Below are 16,504 nucleotides of genomic sequence, written 5' to 3'. Positions count from 1 at the left end.
ATCCTTCTTGTGGCAGACTTTGGTAACTGCATATAGAGCTGCTTCGGTTCAAAATTCATTACTAAGACTGCACATCAAGGGAAAAAAGAGGGAGAACACAAGGAGAATGCACTGCACATGAGACATCTCCTGAACTTCATTTCACCTATCAATGGAGATCACCTTCCTTGGAGAGAGCCAGAGACGACCACTGCATTGCATCTCCCTGCTATCAACCTTTTACCACAGCAGATAAGCCTTACTTCAGAGGAAGATCTCATGCACACTCCAGTAACAGCCATTGCAGACCAAACTGGAGCCCAAGCCCAAACCACCATCAGTGGCAAAGCTATGAGAAACCCTCACGACACGACAGAGCAGATCATCACTTCAGCCCTCAGCAGAGATATGTTGCATACAACGACTCTGTGTCTTCTCAACCCATCTACAGATACCATTCGAAGGATGGCATCAGCCCAGGTGAGGACCGAGATCAGCTGACAAGGGCCAATCTTCAGCTAAACTGTCAGTGGCCCATAGCAACATCACAGTCTCTTCAGTGGACACTACAGCCTGGACATCGTATATAAAGGGACTCAAGAAGTCAGAGTTTTCCTGGACACTTGTGCTGTTTGTCACTCATCAGAGAGACATTACACCAACACATCCCTGCACCGAAACATCATCCCATTAACTGTCACATTGCACCTTGGTTCACACATATTCAGTATGGACATGTATGTTGTACGAGACTCTAGACAGGTGCCATTCTTCAGTGGGACTTTTTCAAAACCCATGGTGCATTAATTGACACAGTCTCTGGTGTTTTCATGTTTAAGAATGATAGAATTTCTCTTCTTAGTTCCTCTGAAGCATCACATTTTTGCTGTAATGCGTCCCTGCTCTCACAGGTCTTAGTTCCCCCTTTGACAGAGCTTGTTGTTCCCACCTCAGTTACATGTGCCACAGAAATGGGAATTCAGTTCAATGGATTTCAAGGATTTCTGGAAACAAATGCTGCATTTGACAAAGATCTAGCTGTTGCTCGTAGTTTCTCTAATGTTGAAAATGGCCTCCCTGTAGTTCATCTGCTTAATTCTACTCACAAAGACACTGAGCTGCCCAAACAGACCACTTAGACTTAATCAAACATACATCCTTAATCAAACATACATCCTCTACACACATCCTCTGTGTCCCTTGTGCATCAGAGAGCATACTGTACCTCGCCTGTCCTAAGATATGAAATCCACAAACAAGTACAGAAACTTCTTGGTGCTGGCTTAATTGAGCCTAGCCATAGCCCATGGGCCTCACCAATTATACTGGTTTGTAAGAAGGATGGTTCCTACAGATTTTGTATTGATTACAGACATTTTTAAACTCTATTACTGTCAAACATGCACATCCACTGCCACATGTGGATGATGGTTTGGATGCCCTTTCTGGAGCTACCTTGTTTAGCACACTAGACTTGTCAAGTGTCTGCCCCAATGTTTGCTCAGATGTACTAAGCATTTCAGCAATGAGAGCAGAGGCAGCAGTGCAGTTAGCTGCAAAGAAAGCTGAAATTGAAATGGAAGCTGCCATTGATGCACAGCGCAGAGAAATAAAAGAGCTGTAGGATCAAAGAGATATTGAAGTAATTGAAGCTAAACTGAAGGTGTACATGGAAGAAGAGTCAAAGGAAAATAATGAGCACAGCAAGGCCATGCATATGGTAAATGACCTCAGTCCAGTCATCTCTTGCACAAGATGTGAAAGAGAGCAAGTTGTAAAAAGTGAAGCATCCTTAATCCAAACAGTACAAGAGATTGTTCTTATCAGACTCCCAACGCCAGAACTTTCTGTATTCTCAGGTGACCCTATAAAGTTCATAGAATGGAACGCAAGCTTCAAAGTTCTCAAATCCAGCAGACAAACATTTCTACTTGCAGAAGTATGTTAGTGGAAAGGAAAGACAGTACAGGAAGGCAGCTTTTACAGAAAGGATGAGGAGCCCTACCAACAGGCATGGGAGAAGCTTAAGGATATGGTCATTTCATCGTAAGAGTGCGAAAAGCTTAACAGCTAGCCAATTATTGGTCCAAAAGACTACATTAAGCTGAGGGAATTCAGTGATTTTCTGCAAGCATGTAGCAATGCCATGTCTTATATTAAGGGTCTCCATGTACTGAATGACTGCGAAGAGAACCACAAAATGTTAGCCAAACTTCCAAGTTGGGTAACTTCAAGGTAGAAATGTTATGTCATAGAACAGCTGGATGAAGCCAAAAACTATCTAAGCTTTGAACCAAATGCAAATTCAAGGCTTGGAACTCCAGACCGTTTATCTCCTTAATTTGTCATGAAATAACAAGGAAACAGGCCACACCTGGCCATGAAACTGCTTATCCGTTTTTTTTGTTTTGTTGTTAAACTCCTTGAATTAAAGTTGAAAGTCTGCATTTCAATCACATCTTGATTGTTTCATTTCAAATCCATTGTGGTGTACAGAGACATTGTATAATTGTGTCATTGTCATAATTGTGTCATTGTCCAAATGCTTATGGTCCTGACTGTATATGGTGAGTTTCTTTTAGGAGACGTTTATTTAACATTTACGGAAGGTATGTCGAGTGTCAGTGTAAGCAAGTTTCCCGAAACGGGAGTTTGTTCCCGTTATAGCAGGTGTATGTACGTTGTTCTCTCAGTTGCCTCTCTTTAGCTTTCTTAAATGTAAAGAGACAAAACGCAGTTTGTCATATTACTGAGAAACCGGAAAACACAGACTCCTCTGTCCTCAAGCCTCGAGTCGATTATTATTATTATTATTATTATTATTATTATTTGGCAGCTGCAGTTAAAGGAATCTTTGAAGTCGGGCGTGCTGCAGCGCCCTCAGCACACCTACTTCCCTCGCCCTTGATACGAATTGTCAGAAAGTTTTTTGTTTCAGACAGTTCACCGTGATTTCAACAGCACAACACGTAGACAGTCGTACCGCGTCGGCGGCAGTAAATTTATCTGCGCATGCGCTATCGTGTACAGTTAGCTGCTGCTTGTAACTGCGTTGTATTTATTTACACGCGGATTTTGGGATAATTAGTTAATATTAGGTAATATTAGCGTTTAATAACCGACGCTGTAACATCAAAAACTCGAGACCATGACAGATGAGCAAGAAATAATGTGCAAATTAGAAAACATTTTGGAAATAAGGTAAAAATGCCCGCGTCTTCATTCAATGGTAGCCGGTGGGCTAGCGAGCTAGCGCGTTACTGTTTGGCCAGTGTATCTGCTTTGCTTATTTGGATTCTGGGTTGGGTTTACCAACGTTACGCGTGCAATAAATAGCTGCTGTGTGATTTTAGGTTCTTTGTGTTAATGCATAACGCGTTTTGCCCGCACTGAATTCATGTACCACGTTTGGTTTTTTTTGTAGATGCTGTGGTAGATAGAGTCTTGATGGCAAGATGGTGTATAATTGTTTGCCGAACAAAGGAGCAAGCCTAGATAAATGGCTAACATTAGCAGCAGATATTTTATGTGTTGGGAATTATTGCAAGGACACTGCTTATATAAAACTATTTTTAATTTATAGACATGGCGCAAATAAGTCGGAGTTGCGTAGTTTCTATCTTTCCATTTGATGTCTATTTTTTTTGTTTCGACATGTACTTTAGGAATAAAACTCTCCAGCTGCAGAAGATCAAATCCAGGCTGAAGAGCGAGTTTGAAGCCCTTGAAGCCGAAGAGAAACACCTGAGAGAATACAAGCAGGAGATGGACCTGCTCCTTCAGGAGAAGATGGCCCATGTTGAGGAACTGCGCCTGATCCATGCTGATATCAATGTGGTGTGTATCAGAACAAGAGGGCTTCATTGATAGCACTTCTCCACTGGAAAGTATGGTATGGTTACTAAATACAAATCCAGTACTAGTTATCTGTACCTAGGTTGAGTACCTGTGTCTGTTTCCCATCACAGTACTCATAAAAGTAGGAGGAGTTCTTGGGAGATTTTGAAGTGTGGCTTGTGATGAGCATGAGTGCTCCAGTAATCTCATGTAGCCACCTAATTCAGTGGTAGACAATGAGCAGCCCAGTACAAGCAGGTTATGGGTCCGGGCTATTAGTTTTTTTTTTCATAGTTTCTTGGCTGACAAGTAGGCCTAGGTTCAGTAGACTGCTGATGTCACCAGCTTTTTTGTCTCATCCAGCAACCTGAGAAAGATAAAACCCTCCTTGCTATCATTCGTCAGAATCATTTTATTTGGTGTGCCTGTTTAATGCACTTCATGATTCAAACACCTCAGTGCTGAAACTATAGTGTACCCTACACTCTACGTGTGCTATGGCTGTTGGTAGAAAAATTTTAGATTAATTAGCTTGCATGGATGATTTTCAGAACACACACGTATGTGGAAATGTAATTAAACTGAGCAAAATTAAGTGCAGTGCAAAGCTGCTATGTAATTGTCCTTCTAGGACAACATGCAGTCACCTTGCAGTTAAACATAATGAGATGAAGACGCTAGACTCAAATAATTTCCTTTAATGATTGGCTACACAGAGTTGTCACTTCCCTAGGATTTCATGCGTGCTTTTGTTTCTTCATTAGTCTGTATGAATGAACTTAACTAACTAGCTTGCCATACATTAGTACATTACGTTAGTGACCACTTTGTGTTTTGTGCATAGGCAGTTTGATTTCCGGGCAACACAAACATGAGACTAGGCAGCATATTGGAGCTTTCACTTTTTCCCTTTAACGATGTGCTGGGTAACAAATCTATAATTTGTCCACCCCTTTAATTTAACTAAAATATCATCCAATTTTTTTTTTCTTGGACGGAATTCAAAACAGACATTTTTGAAACATTATGTTAAAATATGTGGCAATGTCGCTCATTTAACGAGGAACTATTGTGCATGAGATACAGCAAATTTGTTGGCTTGCAGTAATGATGGTGGGTGACCAAAAAACAGAGCATGGTACTAATATTTACATCACAAGCCAAGTTTCCATACACTTTTTGCACTTTTCTGTTATTGACAAAATGAAAGTTCTTAAAAAAAAAAAAAAAAAAGTATGCAAAATTTGTTGTCTTCTGCCTGCTTCTATCTAATTGGCCTTTTACTGATGAACTGGTGTGCGTCATGAATAAAATTGTTGCATAAGTTTTGGTGTATCGCAAAAGAAATCTGCCCTTGAGCTGTTTCCGTACATAATTTTGTGTATATTGCAAATTGTGTACCTTTTGTGGTTTGCATGTCCTCAAATCTTTGTAAATTAGAGAGATTACTGAGACAATTAAATGAAATTGGCTAGATTACTTTCATTTTAATTTCACAAATAATTGCAATTGTACAAAATATCAGAAGACAACATCAGAATGGAGCAGTTGCTCGTCTGATAGGTCTCCAAGTAACTGCCCTTATGCAACGGAGCCCATGGGTCTGAAATAAACTAAGAGGAAATCAAAACAGAAACTTTTCCTCCCTGTTTCCTTCCCTGAAATGCACAGCACAACACGAGCACACACAAGCACACTTCTTCCGAACTACATTACCTATAATGCATTTCGCTCAGGACCACGACACCCACAGTTAGTGATCTTAAAGGGACGACCCTTATTTCCCTCTCTTGCAACACAAGCTTTAGTCGAGCATAGCATTGGAATGTGGTTCCAGAATACCATTTTTTAAATAAAAGTTAAAGTTTTTTAAGACTAGATAAGCTGGCTCATACAATTTAGATTGCTACCCAGATGGGTGGGGGAGCTAAAGTCTCTTTTGTGTCCTTGATTTCTGCAGATGGAGAGCACCATCAAGCAGTCGGAAAATGATCTGAACAAACTGTTGGAGACCACACGACGCCTCCATGATGAATACAAGCCCCTGAAGGAGCATGTTGATGCTCTGAGAATGACCCTTGGCCTGAACCGGCTGCCCAACCTTAACGAGGAAGAGGAGAGGCTTTCACTAGAGTAAGTAATTTTTCAAGCTTAATCAAGTGCCTTTCTGTGGCAGGCTAAAATCTATTCTGCTGCATGTGTTCTATAAAGAAACTAAAGTGTAGAGTCTGGCTCTTGTTTTCCCATGTAGTTACTTTGAGAAGCAGAAGGCTGAATGGCAGAAAGAGCCACATGAGCCCATCATTCCTGAATCCCTAGCAGCAGCTGCAGCTGCTGCTCAACAGCTTCAGGTCTCACGGAAACAAGACCCGCGGCAGCCGGCCACTTTCAGACAGCAGCCTCCACCCATGAAGGTCAGAAATAAATCACAAATCTGGTTGGTATGGTAGTAATGGTTAGTGTAGTTACTATGCTATAATAATACTTGAGATAAGACCAGGTAAGATAAACTTTAAATTTAGCACAGTTAAAAATTAAAAAGAGCAAAAAAAAGAAAGTAAGTACAAAGCCTGGCCAAAAGAAAAGGTTACACACTTTAATATTTCATTGCACCGCCTTTAGCTTTGATTACAGCGTGCATTATGCAACGTCACAATATTTTTTCCATCCAGAGTTGCATTAATTTTTGGCTGAGATCTTGTATTGAGGATGGGAGAGTTGAACCACTCCATAAAGTCTTCTCCAGTACATCCCAGAGACTTTCAATGGGGTTAAGGTCATGACTCTGTGGTGACCAGATCATGTGTGAAAACGATTCCTCGTGCTCCCTGAACGACTCTCACAATTTGAGCTCGGTGAATCTTGGCATTGTCAGGGAAGAAAAAATCCATTGACGGTATAACCTGGTCATTCAGTATATTCAGGTACTTGGCTGACTTCATTTTATTGCCACATAATGTTGCTGAGCCTAGACCTGACCTATTGAAGCAACCCCAGATCATAACACTGCCTCCAGATTCTTGTGCAGTAGGCACTATGCATGACAGGTGCATCGATTCAAGCGCTTCCCTTCTTACTCATCGCTTTGGAATAGGATAAATCTGGACTCATCAGACCACATTATCTTTTTCCATTGCTCCACTGTCCTATCTTAATGCTCACTAGCAAACTGAATTCGTTTTTTTCCAATTAGCCTCACTAACAAGTGGCTTTCTTGTGGCCACACAGCTGTACAGTTCTGTAAGGTCTCGTTGCATTGTGCATGTGGAAATGCTTTTACTTTCACAACTAAACATAGCCATGAGTTCTGCTTTCAATTTTTACGATGTGACTTCATCAAGCATTTAAAGTTCTCTGATCACGATCATTCAAGATTTTTTTCCGACCACATTTCTTCCGCAAAGTTGACAGTTCACCACTATCCCAGTTCCAGTGATTTCAAGTCTCCTTAGTTGTTTTCTTTGCTTGATGCAGGCCAAGAAAACAACTAACTTTTTTTTTTCTTTTTTTTTTTTATTGAATATTTATTGTTTTTACAGTAAATACAAGGTACAATGTAACAAAAATCAAAACTATTGAAAATTTTGAAAAAAACAAATTACAAGTTTAAATGAAGCTCATACAAAAAGAATAAATAAATAAATAAATAAATAAATCCCACAACCACACCCCCAGCCCAACCCAAGGTAGTGCACATAAAAAAACAGAAAACAGTAGCAGCTTGTATGAGACGGATTGAGATGGCAAAGCCTTTATATCATCTTATGCTCCAAGGGGCATCGCCTTAGACTTACTGAAACTTATTTTATAGCCTCAGAAGGAACAGAAAGTGTTTATTATTTTGATGATAGCTGACACTGACTTCTCAGGCCCAGTCAAAAACAATAAAATTTCGTCCTCGCATAAAGCAATCACGTCTCTATCCGTTAATGTTAATACCCATAACATCTGCGTGACTTCGAATGGCCTCGAGTAATAGTTCAAGAACCAAAGCAAAAAGTAATGGCGACAGGGCACACGTGCCAAGTTCCATGATTAAGATTAAAGGCACATACCATTTATCAAAATAGAGGCTTGTGGCCATCTGTAATGTATCTGCAGCCAATTCACAAAATTCAGTCCAAATCGCCACAACACCTCAAAGGGGTACGTCCACTCTACACAATCAAACGCCTTCTCGGCATCAAGCAAAGCCACCAAGGCTCTTTGTTGAGTCTGACTACAATATTGAATGATACCAAGAAGATGTCTTGTGTTGGTAAATGAATGACGGTCACGTATGAATCTTGTTTGATCTTGTTTAATTAGACACGGCAAAATGTCTCTAAATGTCTAGCTAGGACCTTAGAGTAGGACCTTATCTTGCTGTCAGTGTTAATTAAAGAAATAGGGCGATATGCTGAACACTCATCCAGAGTTTTTTTTTTTTTGGAGAATGAGAAATATATTTGCCTGATAAAATGTTTGAGGTATCCAGGTGATGAGATATCGAAGGAATAAAGTTGAGGGTAATATTCTGTCATAAGCCTATTTATTGTCTTAGTCAAATAATGTGTTCTACCACTGCTGTCTTTTAATGAAGATATTACATTAGTTGTTGGCCTGCCTTTCACCAGTCTTGCCAACAGTCTTCCTGATTTATTTCCTGATTCATACATTCTGTACCTGGCAAAAAATAACTGACATAGTTGTTAAGCAGTGAGAAGCTACACACTGAATCAGTTAGGGCTAAAAGAATTGTTGCCAGCTGAAACATATTAATCACTGTAATAATGATCCAATCATAGGTTTTAAGTATTTGCTCATTTAAATGCAAACACCTTTTTTGGCCAGGCAGTGTATATTACAAAGTATAATGTATTATGCACTTATTGAACCAGGAAAAAAATTGCACTTAGAAGTTGTGCACTATGAAATATACTGAATACTGGTATTGAATCTTAATTATTGAAACGAATATTGCACTTAGAAACATGTAATAAAACTATGATGCAATGCCTATTTACAGTATTACAGACCACATCAGTTGATAGATACATATTAATCAGCTATGATAAAAACAGTGACATTACACATTTGCATTGTGAATGCAAATGGCTGTCGTTGCAATAGAGGGTTTAGAGGTATTGCACTTTGGACTGAAAGTGCTCCTGAGCTGTCCCAGTGAACTGTGTAGTGGATCAGTGACATGGGCAAGGATTGAATCCAATTTATCCATCATCCTCCTCTATTTGAGTCTCTGTAGGAGTTCAGTGCACAGACTAAATGAAGCCAACTTCTGCAAAATGAAGAGCCTGTAATGAACCTTCTTGAGAAATGCCTCTGAATTGTGCTCCCAGTCAAACATGTCATTTATTTGCACACCAAGGAATTTATAGCAGTTCACACTTCATCATTCTAAGGATGGAAATGGGTGGTAACCTCAACTCTAGCTCTTTTGTTTTACTGATATTGAGCTGATGTCTTTACACTACCCAACAAAGCTCTCCACCTCCTGTAGTTCTCCTTCTTCCCTTCACTGATGCGTTCCATTATCACCATGAGTCATCAGCGTATTTTGTGAGGTGGCATAGACTGGATTTGTGCCTGAACTCTGATGTGTAGACTCTGATTAAAAGTGTCTGAAATACATGAGGACTGTCGCCATGGTGACATACTCCATCACTGACCTGCAACAAACTAAACTCCTCCCCTAATACACTGGTAGAATAGTATTAAATGCACTGGAAATGCTGAAGAACATGATTCTTACCATGTTACCTGGTCTGCCCATGGGAGAATAGGCGCTGTGATGCAGGTACTGAATAGCATCCTCCACACCAATACCGATACTCCACACCAATATTGATAACTTCAGTTTGATAACTGTAGAGGGTCTTGATAATCTTAGGGTCTTAAGTTGCTTTAGTACAAACCTTTAAAATATTTTCAAGTGTGATTTATGAAGTCTTTCAACTCCTCTGAACATCCCTTTTTATGCACACGAACAATACAAGTCATTTTCCAATATGCGGCCACCATCTGTAATATTAAAGAGAGATTAGACAGATGTTGGAGCACCACACCCAGCTGACATGCAGGTTTTGAGATGTCTTGTGGTGTTGCTCTTTCTTAGCCATTGTTCCACTCTGTTTTTGGATTTATTTTTATGCACATTATGTTTTTGGGTTGTCCAGATGTCCCTCCAAGATTGTTCTTAGTGCTACATCTCCAGAGCAAGTGTTTGAAAGTTTTAGGATTTATACAGAATTATCATTGTAACCAGCAGATGAATTGATTAGATATTGGAATTGATCCGAACAGGAACAAGGTCACAGCAATGTCAAATGTCTGGAATAGCTTCTTCAATACCTTCCTGTTTGAAGTATACTATAAGGTTATTTCATACAAATAATGAAATATTGGCATACAAATTAATAACAAGAGGACTATGCTTGTGGCGGAGGCGTCCCTCTTGATGCCATTGGCATCGAGTTCTGCTTGCTTCCTTTTGGACATGCTTGGCTTGATCTGCATCTTCTGCCATGAAGGCAACATTTATTATAAAGTGTCTTAATGCCCTTAGTTATCCATAGCTTGTTGTTGGGGAAGCACCTCACTATTTGTTGAAATGATCATGATCTCACTTAAGTGGTGAGGCCATTAATGTCTGTTCATAGTCATCATAGCACATGTCCCAGTCTGTGATCTCAAACCATGCCAGCACAGAATCTGGTGTCTAGACTTTATTAGACTTGGTGGTCGCATCTTGTCTGGCTGCCAAGGATTTGTCCAATTTTCCCAGAGTGGGGAGGGCATCCTTAATATTAGGGTAGAGAAGATATTTTGTTTCCACTTATGTTACTTTTCACATATTGTTTGACAGCACAGAGGAGGGAATTGCATGATTTAAGTCATGACAGGCCACTTTCAGCGCATCAGGTTGTTCAGTCTGTTGTAGTGTGTTGTGAATAAAGGCTGATTTATACTTGCTGTTAATTATATGTACACAAGATGGCCAGCCATGTATCCTGTGGTTGTTTGGCGCATCTCTTGTGCACGTCCTCAGAAATAAACATGACCGGTCCGTATGGTGCAATACCAACTTAAAATATAGCTGCAAGCAGCGATGACGGGCCCAAGCACTATGGTGCCATTGCCACCCGGTGGGTGTATGAAAACAATGCATAGTGAAGCAAATCTTGTGGAATAACTTGTTTTGTGCTGATCTGCTAGGTTAAGCCCAGGTCTAAGGCTTTACAACAGCTTCCATGTCTTATATTTGTGTCATATTTGGTGATACAATGCATGAAGAAGATAAGAGATATATGTTGTTATCCTTATTAGCCATTAATTAATTGTAGTGAAGTAATTGTGTAGTGGGCACATGCATTTAAGGGGGTGCAACATAGCCCCCATGACCAAACATACAACACCAATTTGATCTAAATCAGACAATGCACTTAGAAGATATGAGACTCATCCTGTTTCCCTTGCCATTGCTACACTATCAAAAATCCATTCACAATTTAGCATCCTCAGTGTCTTTGCATAATGTCAGCTCTGATGTGTGTGCTGAATTTCATGAAATTTTAAGCATGATAACACCCGAAAAGAGCATTAATGTTTGATGTGTTACCATGGCAACACTATTTAAGATATCACAAATCCTTTTACAATTTTACATCAGCCGTGCCTTGATATTATTCTGATCAAGTTTGAGGCAATTCGAGTAAATATAAGAGGATTCACTCAATGCATGCAGAAGATATGAGACACTTCCTGTTTCCCTATTTTCACCATAAATGTATTGCCTCGCCATGGTGAAACCGTTAGAGATATCAAAAATCCATTCTCAATTTAGCATCCTCAATGTCTTGGCATTATGTTGACCAAGTTTGCTGACAATCATGTTTGCTGACAATCATGTTAGGAGGAGTATTTAAAAGTTCACCGCATGCACGTTTCACAAAATCCAAAATTTCATGACTTTTTGAGCGTGTTAAGGGCCCCAAAAACCTTAAAAATAATAATAAAACTTTCAGTGCTTGGGCCCTAATAATAATAATAATAATAATAATAATTAACACTTAGGAAAACAATAGGGCCCTGCACACTAGTGCTTGGGCCCTAATAATGGAGACAGTAAACCGCCATGCAACACCGTGTCCGCAACTGAATAAACAGACATGTCTCAAATCACATACTTATGTACTATTCTTGATCGTTACTGAATACAAACATTCAGTGTCTGTTTTGAGTACCAGTCTTCTGGATTTTCTAGATTAGAGAAATTCTAGATGTATGGTTAACGTTTTTGAATTGAGGTGCAGATCATGACAGCAATCACACCCACGGGAGAAAGTTTTAAAGTGAACTGGAGCTCATCAGTCTGTTTAACATTGCTGTGCGTGAAATCGCTGAACATTGCAGCTCAACTTGGAAGCAAGATGGCCTGAGATGTTTTGGCTCTGATGTGCCATCTAGTGGATGCCAGTTTTAATTCTCCAGATTTGTGTAAGATATGCAAGTGAGTATGTGAACACTGCAGCTGTGTGCACACTCAGATACATGGGGAAAGTGAAGTATATATTTTCACCTCAAGTCTTAAAACATGAGCTGCATAGTCGAGAATATCTAGTACACTAACACACTCCCACAATGCACTGTGATATGCAGTGTCAAAATGATGTACCTTATTTAATACAGAAGACTCATCATGCACTGTGGCATTTGAATGGACACACTGCAGAAAGAATTTTATGAATCGTTTTTACTAACATATTCTTATGCACACAGGCATGCCTATCTTGTCACCAGCAAATTCACCGCAATGCACCCATCTGTCCACTGTGTAAAGCAAAGAGTCGTTCCAGGAACCCCAAGAAACCCAAGAGGAAGCCTGACGAGTAAATAAAATGGAACTTATTTTTACATGTAAGAGTCCCCCTTTAGAGCTTTGTTTAATGTAAACTGTGTTGTAGTCCCTTTTGTGTTGTGTACTTGATTTAAATATCCTTTCAAAACCTTATATGATTTTGTTGGATTCATCCATGCAATAATGAATAATGTTAGCATTACTTTAATACCCATGAGTAAACAGTTTCTACTGTTCTACTGTTTCTACTGACATTCATTTCCACATTTTTACATTTTTATGTATTACCACATAATAGGTATGTAGTTTGTTATTAAACACAAATTGTATTTGTCTTTTTCTGGGAGCAGATACTTGCAACTTGAAAGGGATCTGCAAATTATGATAAAGCAGTGGTTGTATTAGACAGTAATAATGCTAAAATTGTAGCCTTGCATGTTTGGTGTCTTTAAAAAGTTTAATAATTAAATTGTGACTAGTTTGTTCATTTGATGAACCAAACTTGATTAAAACGTCTAGTAACTGTTACTGAAAAGTGTTAAATATTGAATGTTTTTATATTTACATTTTTTAAATATTTGTCAGATGGTGTACTGTGCATTTTAATTGACAAACTAGGTTGTTCAATAAAATATGAGTCTAGCAATGATTGAAATGTTTTGTTTGTCCTCTTTTTGACTGATTTGGCATTCTCTATTGTTACTAAAAGAAAACCTTCTCAGAAAATCATAATTCATTATCAAGAAATTCTAAAGTAAATCTGGTAAAATAATATTAGACACCTATTGTCAATTGTAGCCCAAATAACAGTTTCTTGATTTGGGGAAGACATCATCAACAGTTTGCTTGCTTATTTTAGATATAAGACAGAAAGCTTGCTACAAAGTTCCAGGGGGGTCTGGTTCTAAATTATGTACAAATTTGCTATTTGTTGTTATAACTTGTGTATAAAAATGTCTTCTTTTTCCAGCAGCCCTGTTTTTCAGTGTTTTCAAGTGTTTACAGGACATAGTGGTACGGTTAACAAAAACGAGAAAAAAACCTTCTGGTGCAGTTCACTGCCACTTCCAGTTAAAAAAGACCAGAGAGCTGTGTATGGGAGAAAAGCAAGCCATTTTGAAGCAGAGAAAATCAATCAGAGCCATTACACAACAACTGCAGTCTTAATTGCTGAAACCCAGGGCTCAAACCAAGAGTAGACATTTAGGGCTAGTAATTGTATAAACAGTGAATCTAATAGAGCACACCGGGTGCTGACATGTTCCAATATTTTTGAACAATTGAAAAATGGGTGGGTTCAAACAAAAGGTGCCATGTTCTAAGTTGTTTTGCATATCTAGATGTAAACATCAGGAAATTAAAGCTGAAATTCGAATCTATTGTCTCATATACATCTTTTAATCTCAAACCCAAATGTCTTCAGTTTATAGCAAAAACAAAAGAATTGGCCTTGCTGTTCCAATACTTTGGGAGGGGACTCTATATATCTCATACAAAACTTGAGTTTCCATGGCAAACCTGCAAACTTAACAATACCACAATACTGACAATTATGTTGGGACATTATATTGTGTTAACCTAATAAGTGTAATATCTGGTTGACTTGAAAATCAAGTTAGTTCATGGTGAAGCAGAAAAGAATAGAATATGTCTTACATTGAAAGTTCAACTTTGTTACCCATGTACTCTTTTCTTTGAAGGTCCTTAGTGTTAATGTCCATATAAACCATTCAGGCACACACTGATCAGTTATGTCTTCAGTAGATTTGATGGATACACATTTACCCTGCTTTTCCTTATACTTAGATAAATGCCTTTGTTGCTTTATGTGCTCATTCTTCTTACAATCCACGCTCAGTGCATGTGCCTCATCTACTTGCTGATCTCTGGTACCTGAAAAATACAGAACAAAAAAAGATTAAATTTACATGACCCCCCCTCTTCCTCTGTGACAGAAAAGTAATGTCACACCCATACTCACCAACTGCTAAAATAATACTAAAATGTAATAATTAATATTATAATAATTATTTTGTTCAATATTGAAATTACAATCATTGAATCCTATTATTCACCAAATTTAAGCAACATATTCTTGCACTTAGACACAATTCAATAATGAAACATTGTTGAAGGGACGTACAACAATGTAATGTAATAGATAATTAAAAAAAAAATGAATGAGCTTTTGATTTAATTCACTGAAGTAAGAGAAGCCATCTGGAGAATGTCAGCACAACTGCTCCATTGTAGCATCATTGATAAGTGTTGATCCCTTCACTGGCTTGACATTTAAAAATCTGATGCTTCTCTACGAAGCCAAAAATGGACCAGTCCCCATGTACTTTAAAGCACTTCAGCTCGACTGGACCCACAATCTCTCAAGGTACAAGGTATCAAGTCTTTTCTCTGTCCTGACACCCAGCTGTAGGAATAAACTCCCCTGCCTGTACAAACAGCTGAGTCACTGGGCTAAAGATGTACCAATTCACCAAGCACTTGAACTAGCACTTTGTTTATCTGCTATTTTAAAAGAAATCCTTGCTTTGTGTTTTCATTTCATACTGTACTAACCTCCCTAACAGGGATTAGTCCCAATGGTACTCTTAGTCCTTGACCTAGTGAACTAGCAAGAGGATGTGTTTTTGACAGAGACTACAAAGCACAACTGTAAGTCACTCTGGATAAGGGCATCTGCTAAATGCTGTAAATGTAAGCAATGTGATGACAGTAGAGAGATTTAAAGGAGCATTTTCATTAACTGTCAAATTTGACAGGTCTAGGTCAAAGGTCAACAGCAATCAATATATGTAGATGTTGACATAGGGGTAAAGAGATACCCTGAGGAGAACCATGGGGGAAGTAGGAGAAATGATTCATTAAACAAACACACATATGCTCATGTATACTTCAAGTTAATGATTATGTATTTTATTTTATTTTTTTAACTAATGATGTGTCAGTCAGTCAACTAATGCTGATTACAGATGTTTAGCAAGTTCCATTTAAGGACGAACTTATGTTCAAAAAGTGGTCAACTATAGTTATAGCTGAATGATCCTAAATACTCTGTAATTAATGGCAAATGCTGACTCAGTATTCTGAAACATCTAACACACACACAGCATTCTCAATCAATTTGCACACATATTCACAATTAATTTCTCTGACCAGTCAGAATAAAGAAATGTGTTGATACCCCCAAACGTTTTCCCTTCAAATAGTTACCTCTCTAGATGTAGAATAGCATTGATTTCTTGAATGTTGAACTACACTGTAAACACTGTTGATTAACTTTAAAAAATAGTTGCCTTAAAAGTTTGAGTTTATTAAAACTAAAATATTATGTTGACACAATATAGCAATTAAGTTATGTCTTAGAAGGATGTTTCTTTCTATGATGATCTGAGTAATTTTTCAAATCCATCAGTGCTGCATAAAAAAGGAACATTTTGTTAATACATTACCTTTATGTAATGACTTAAGCTTATGTATCATATCTTATACATAAGCTTAAGTCATTACATAAAGGTAATGTATTAACAATTAATAATGTATTAATAATGTATTATCGATATAGATATAGATATAGAAACTTATATATATATATATATTATCTATATCTAGAATCTATGAATTGTGTGGGTGGGAGGGTGATTAAGAAGATTAAGAAGAAATGGGTCAGAGATTTCAGGGAAATGTAGATGCCATGGTATTTAATATTATTAGTCAAAAAAGGAATTGTTGATAGTTTGGTTTCAATGATTTCTATTAAGTGGCAAGATTGTGGATTTTGACTAATTTATAGAATAATTTCATAGTTTGGACAAC

At 38.2% G+C, this 16,504-nt stretch overlaps 1 protein-coding gene across 1 annotated transcript; it reads left to right on the top strand.

Moving 5' to 3' along the window:
• Positions 1 to 2,971: 2,971 nt before the first annotated feature.
• Positions 2,972 to 13,328, top strand: LOC113542810 (zinc finger C4H2 domain-containing protein). The gene is made up of 5 exons (XM_026940584.3): positions 2,972 to 3,180; positions 3,645 to 3,816; positions 5,777 to 5,949; positions 6,068 to 6,230; positions 12,595 to 13,328. Exons 1-5 carry the CDS (start codon positions 3,128 to 3,130, stop codon positions 12,706 to 12,708), a joined length of 675 nt encoding a protein of 224 aa, XP_026796385.1. The 5' UTR covers positions 2,972 to 3,127; the 3' UTR covers positions 12,709 to 13,328.
• Positions 13,329 to 16,504: the final 3,176 nt, after the last annotated feature.

Source organism: Pangasianodon hypophthalmus, chromosome 7, assembly GCF_027358585.1.
Source record: "Pangasianodon hypophthalmus isolate fPanHyp1 chromosome 7, fPanHyp1.pri, whole genome shotgun sequence".
NCBI classification, from domain to species: Eukaryota; Metazoa; Chordata; class Actinopteri; order Siluriformes; family Pangasiidae; genus Pangasianodon; species Pangasianodon hypophthalmus.
Note: the sequence above shows the minus strand (reverse complement) of the source record. Positions and strands in the feature narration are given on the sequence as shown.

Excerpts from the sequence above, each read along its gene's own strand:
- LOC113542810 (XM_026940584.3), top strand. The coding sequence starts at position 3,128 with ATGACAGATGAGCAAGAAATAATGTGCAAATTAGAAAACATTTTGGAA. Across the intron at positions 5,950-6,067 it reads GAGGAGAGGCTTTCACTAGA|TTACTTTGAGAAGCAGAAGG; the intron begins GTAAGTAATTTT and ends TTTCCCATGTAG. Across the intron at positions 6,231-12,594 it reads AGCAGCCTCCACCCATGAAG|GCATGCCTATCTTGTCACCA; the intron begins GTCAGAAATAAA and ends TTATGCACACAG.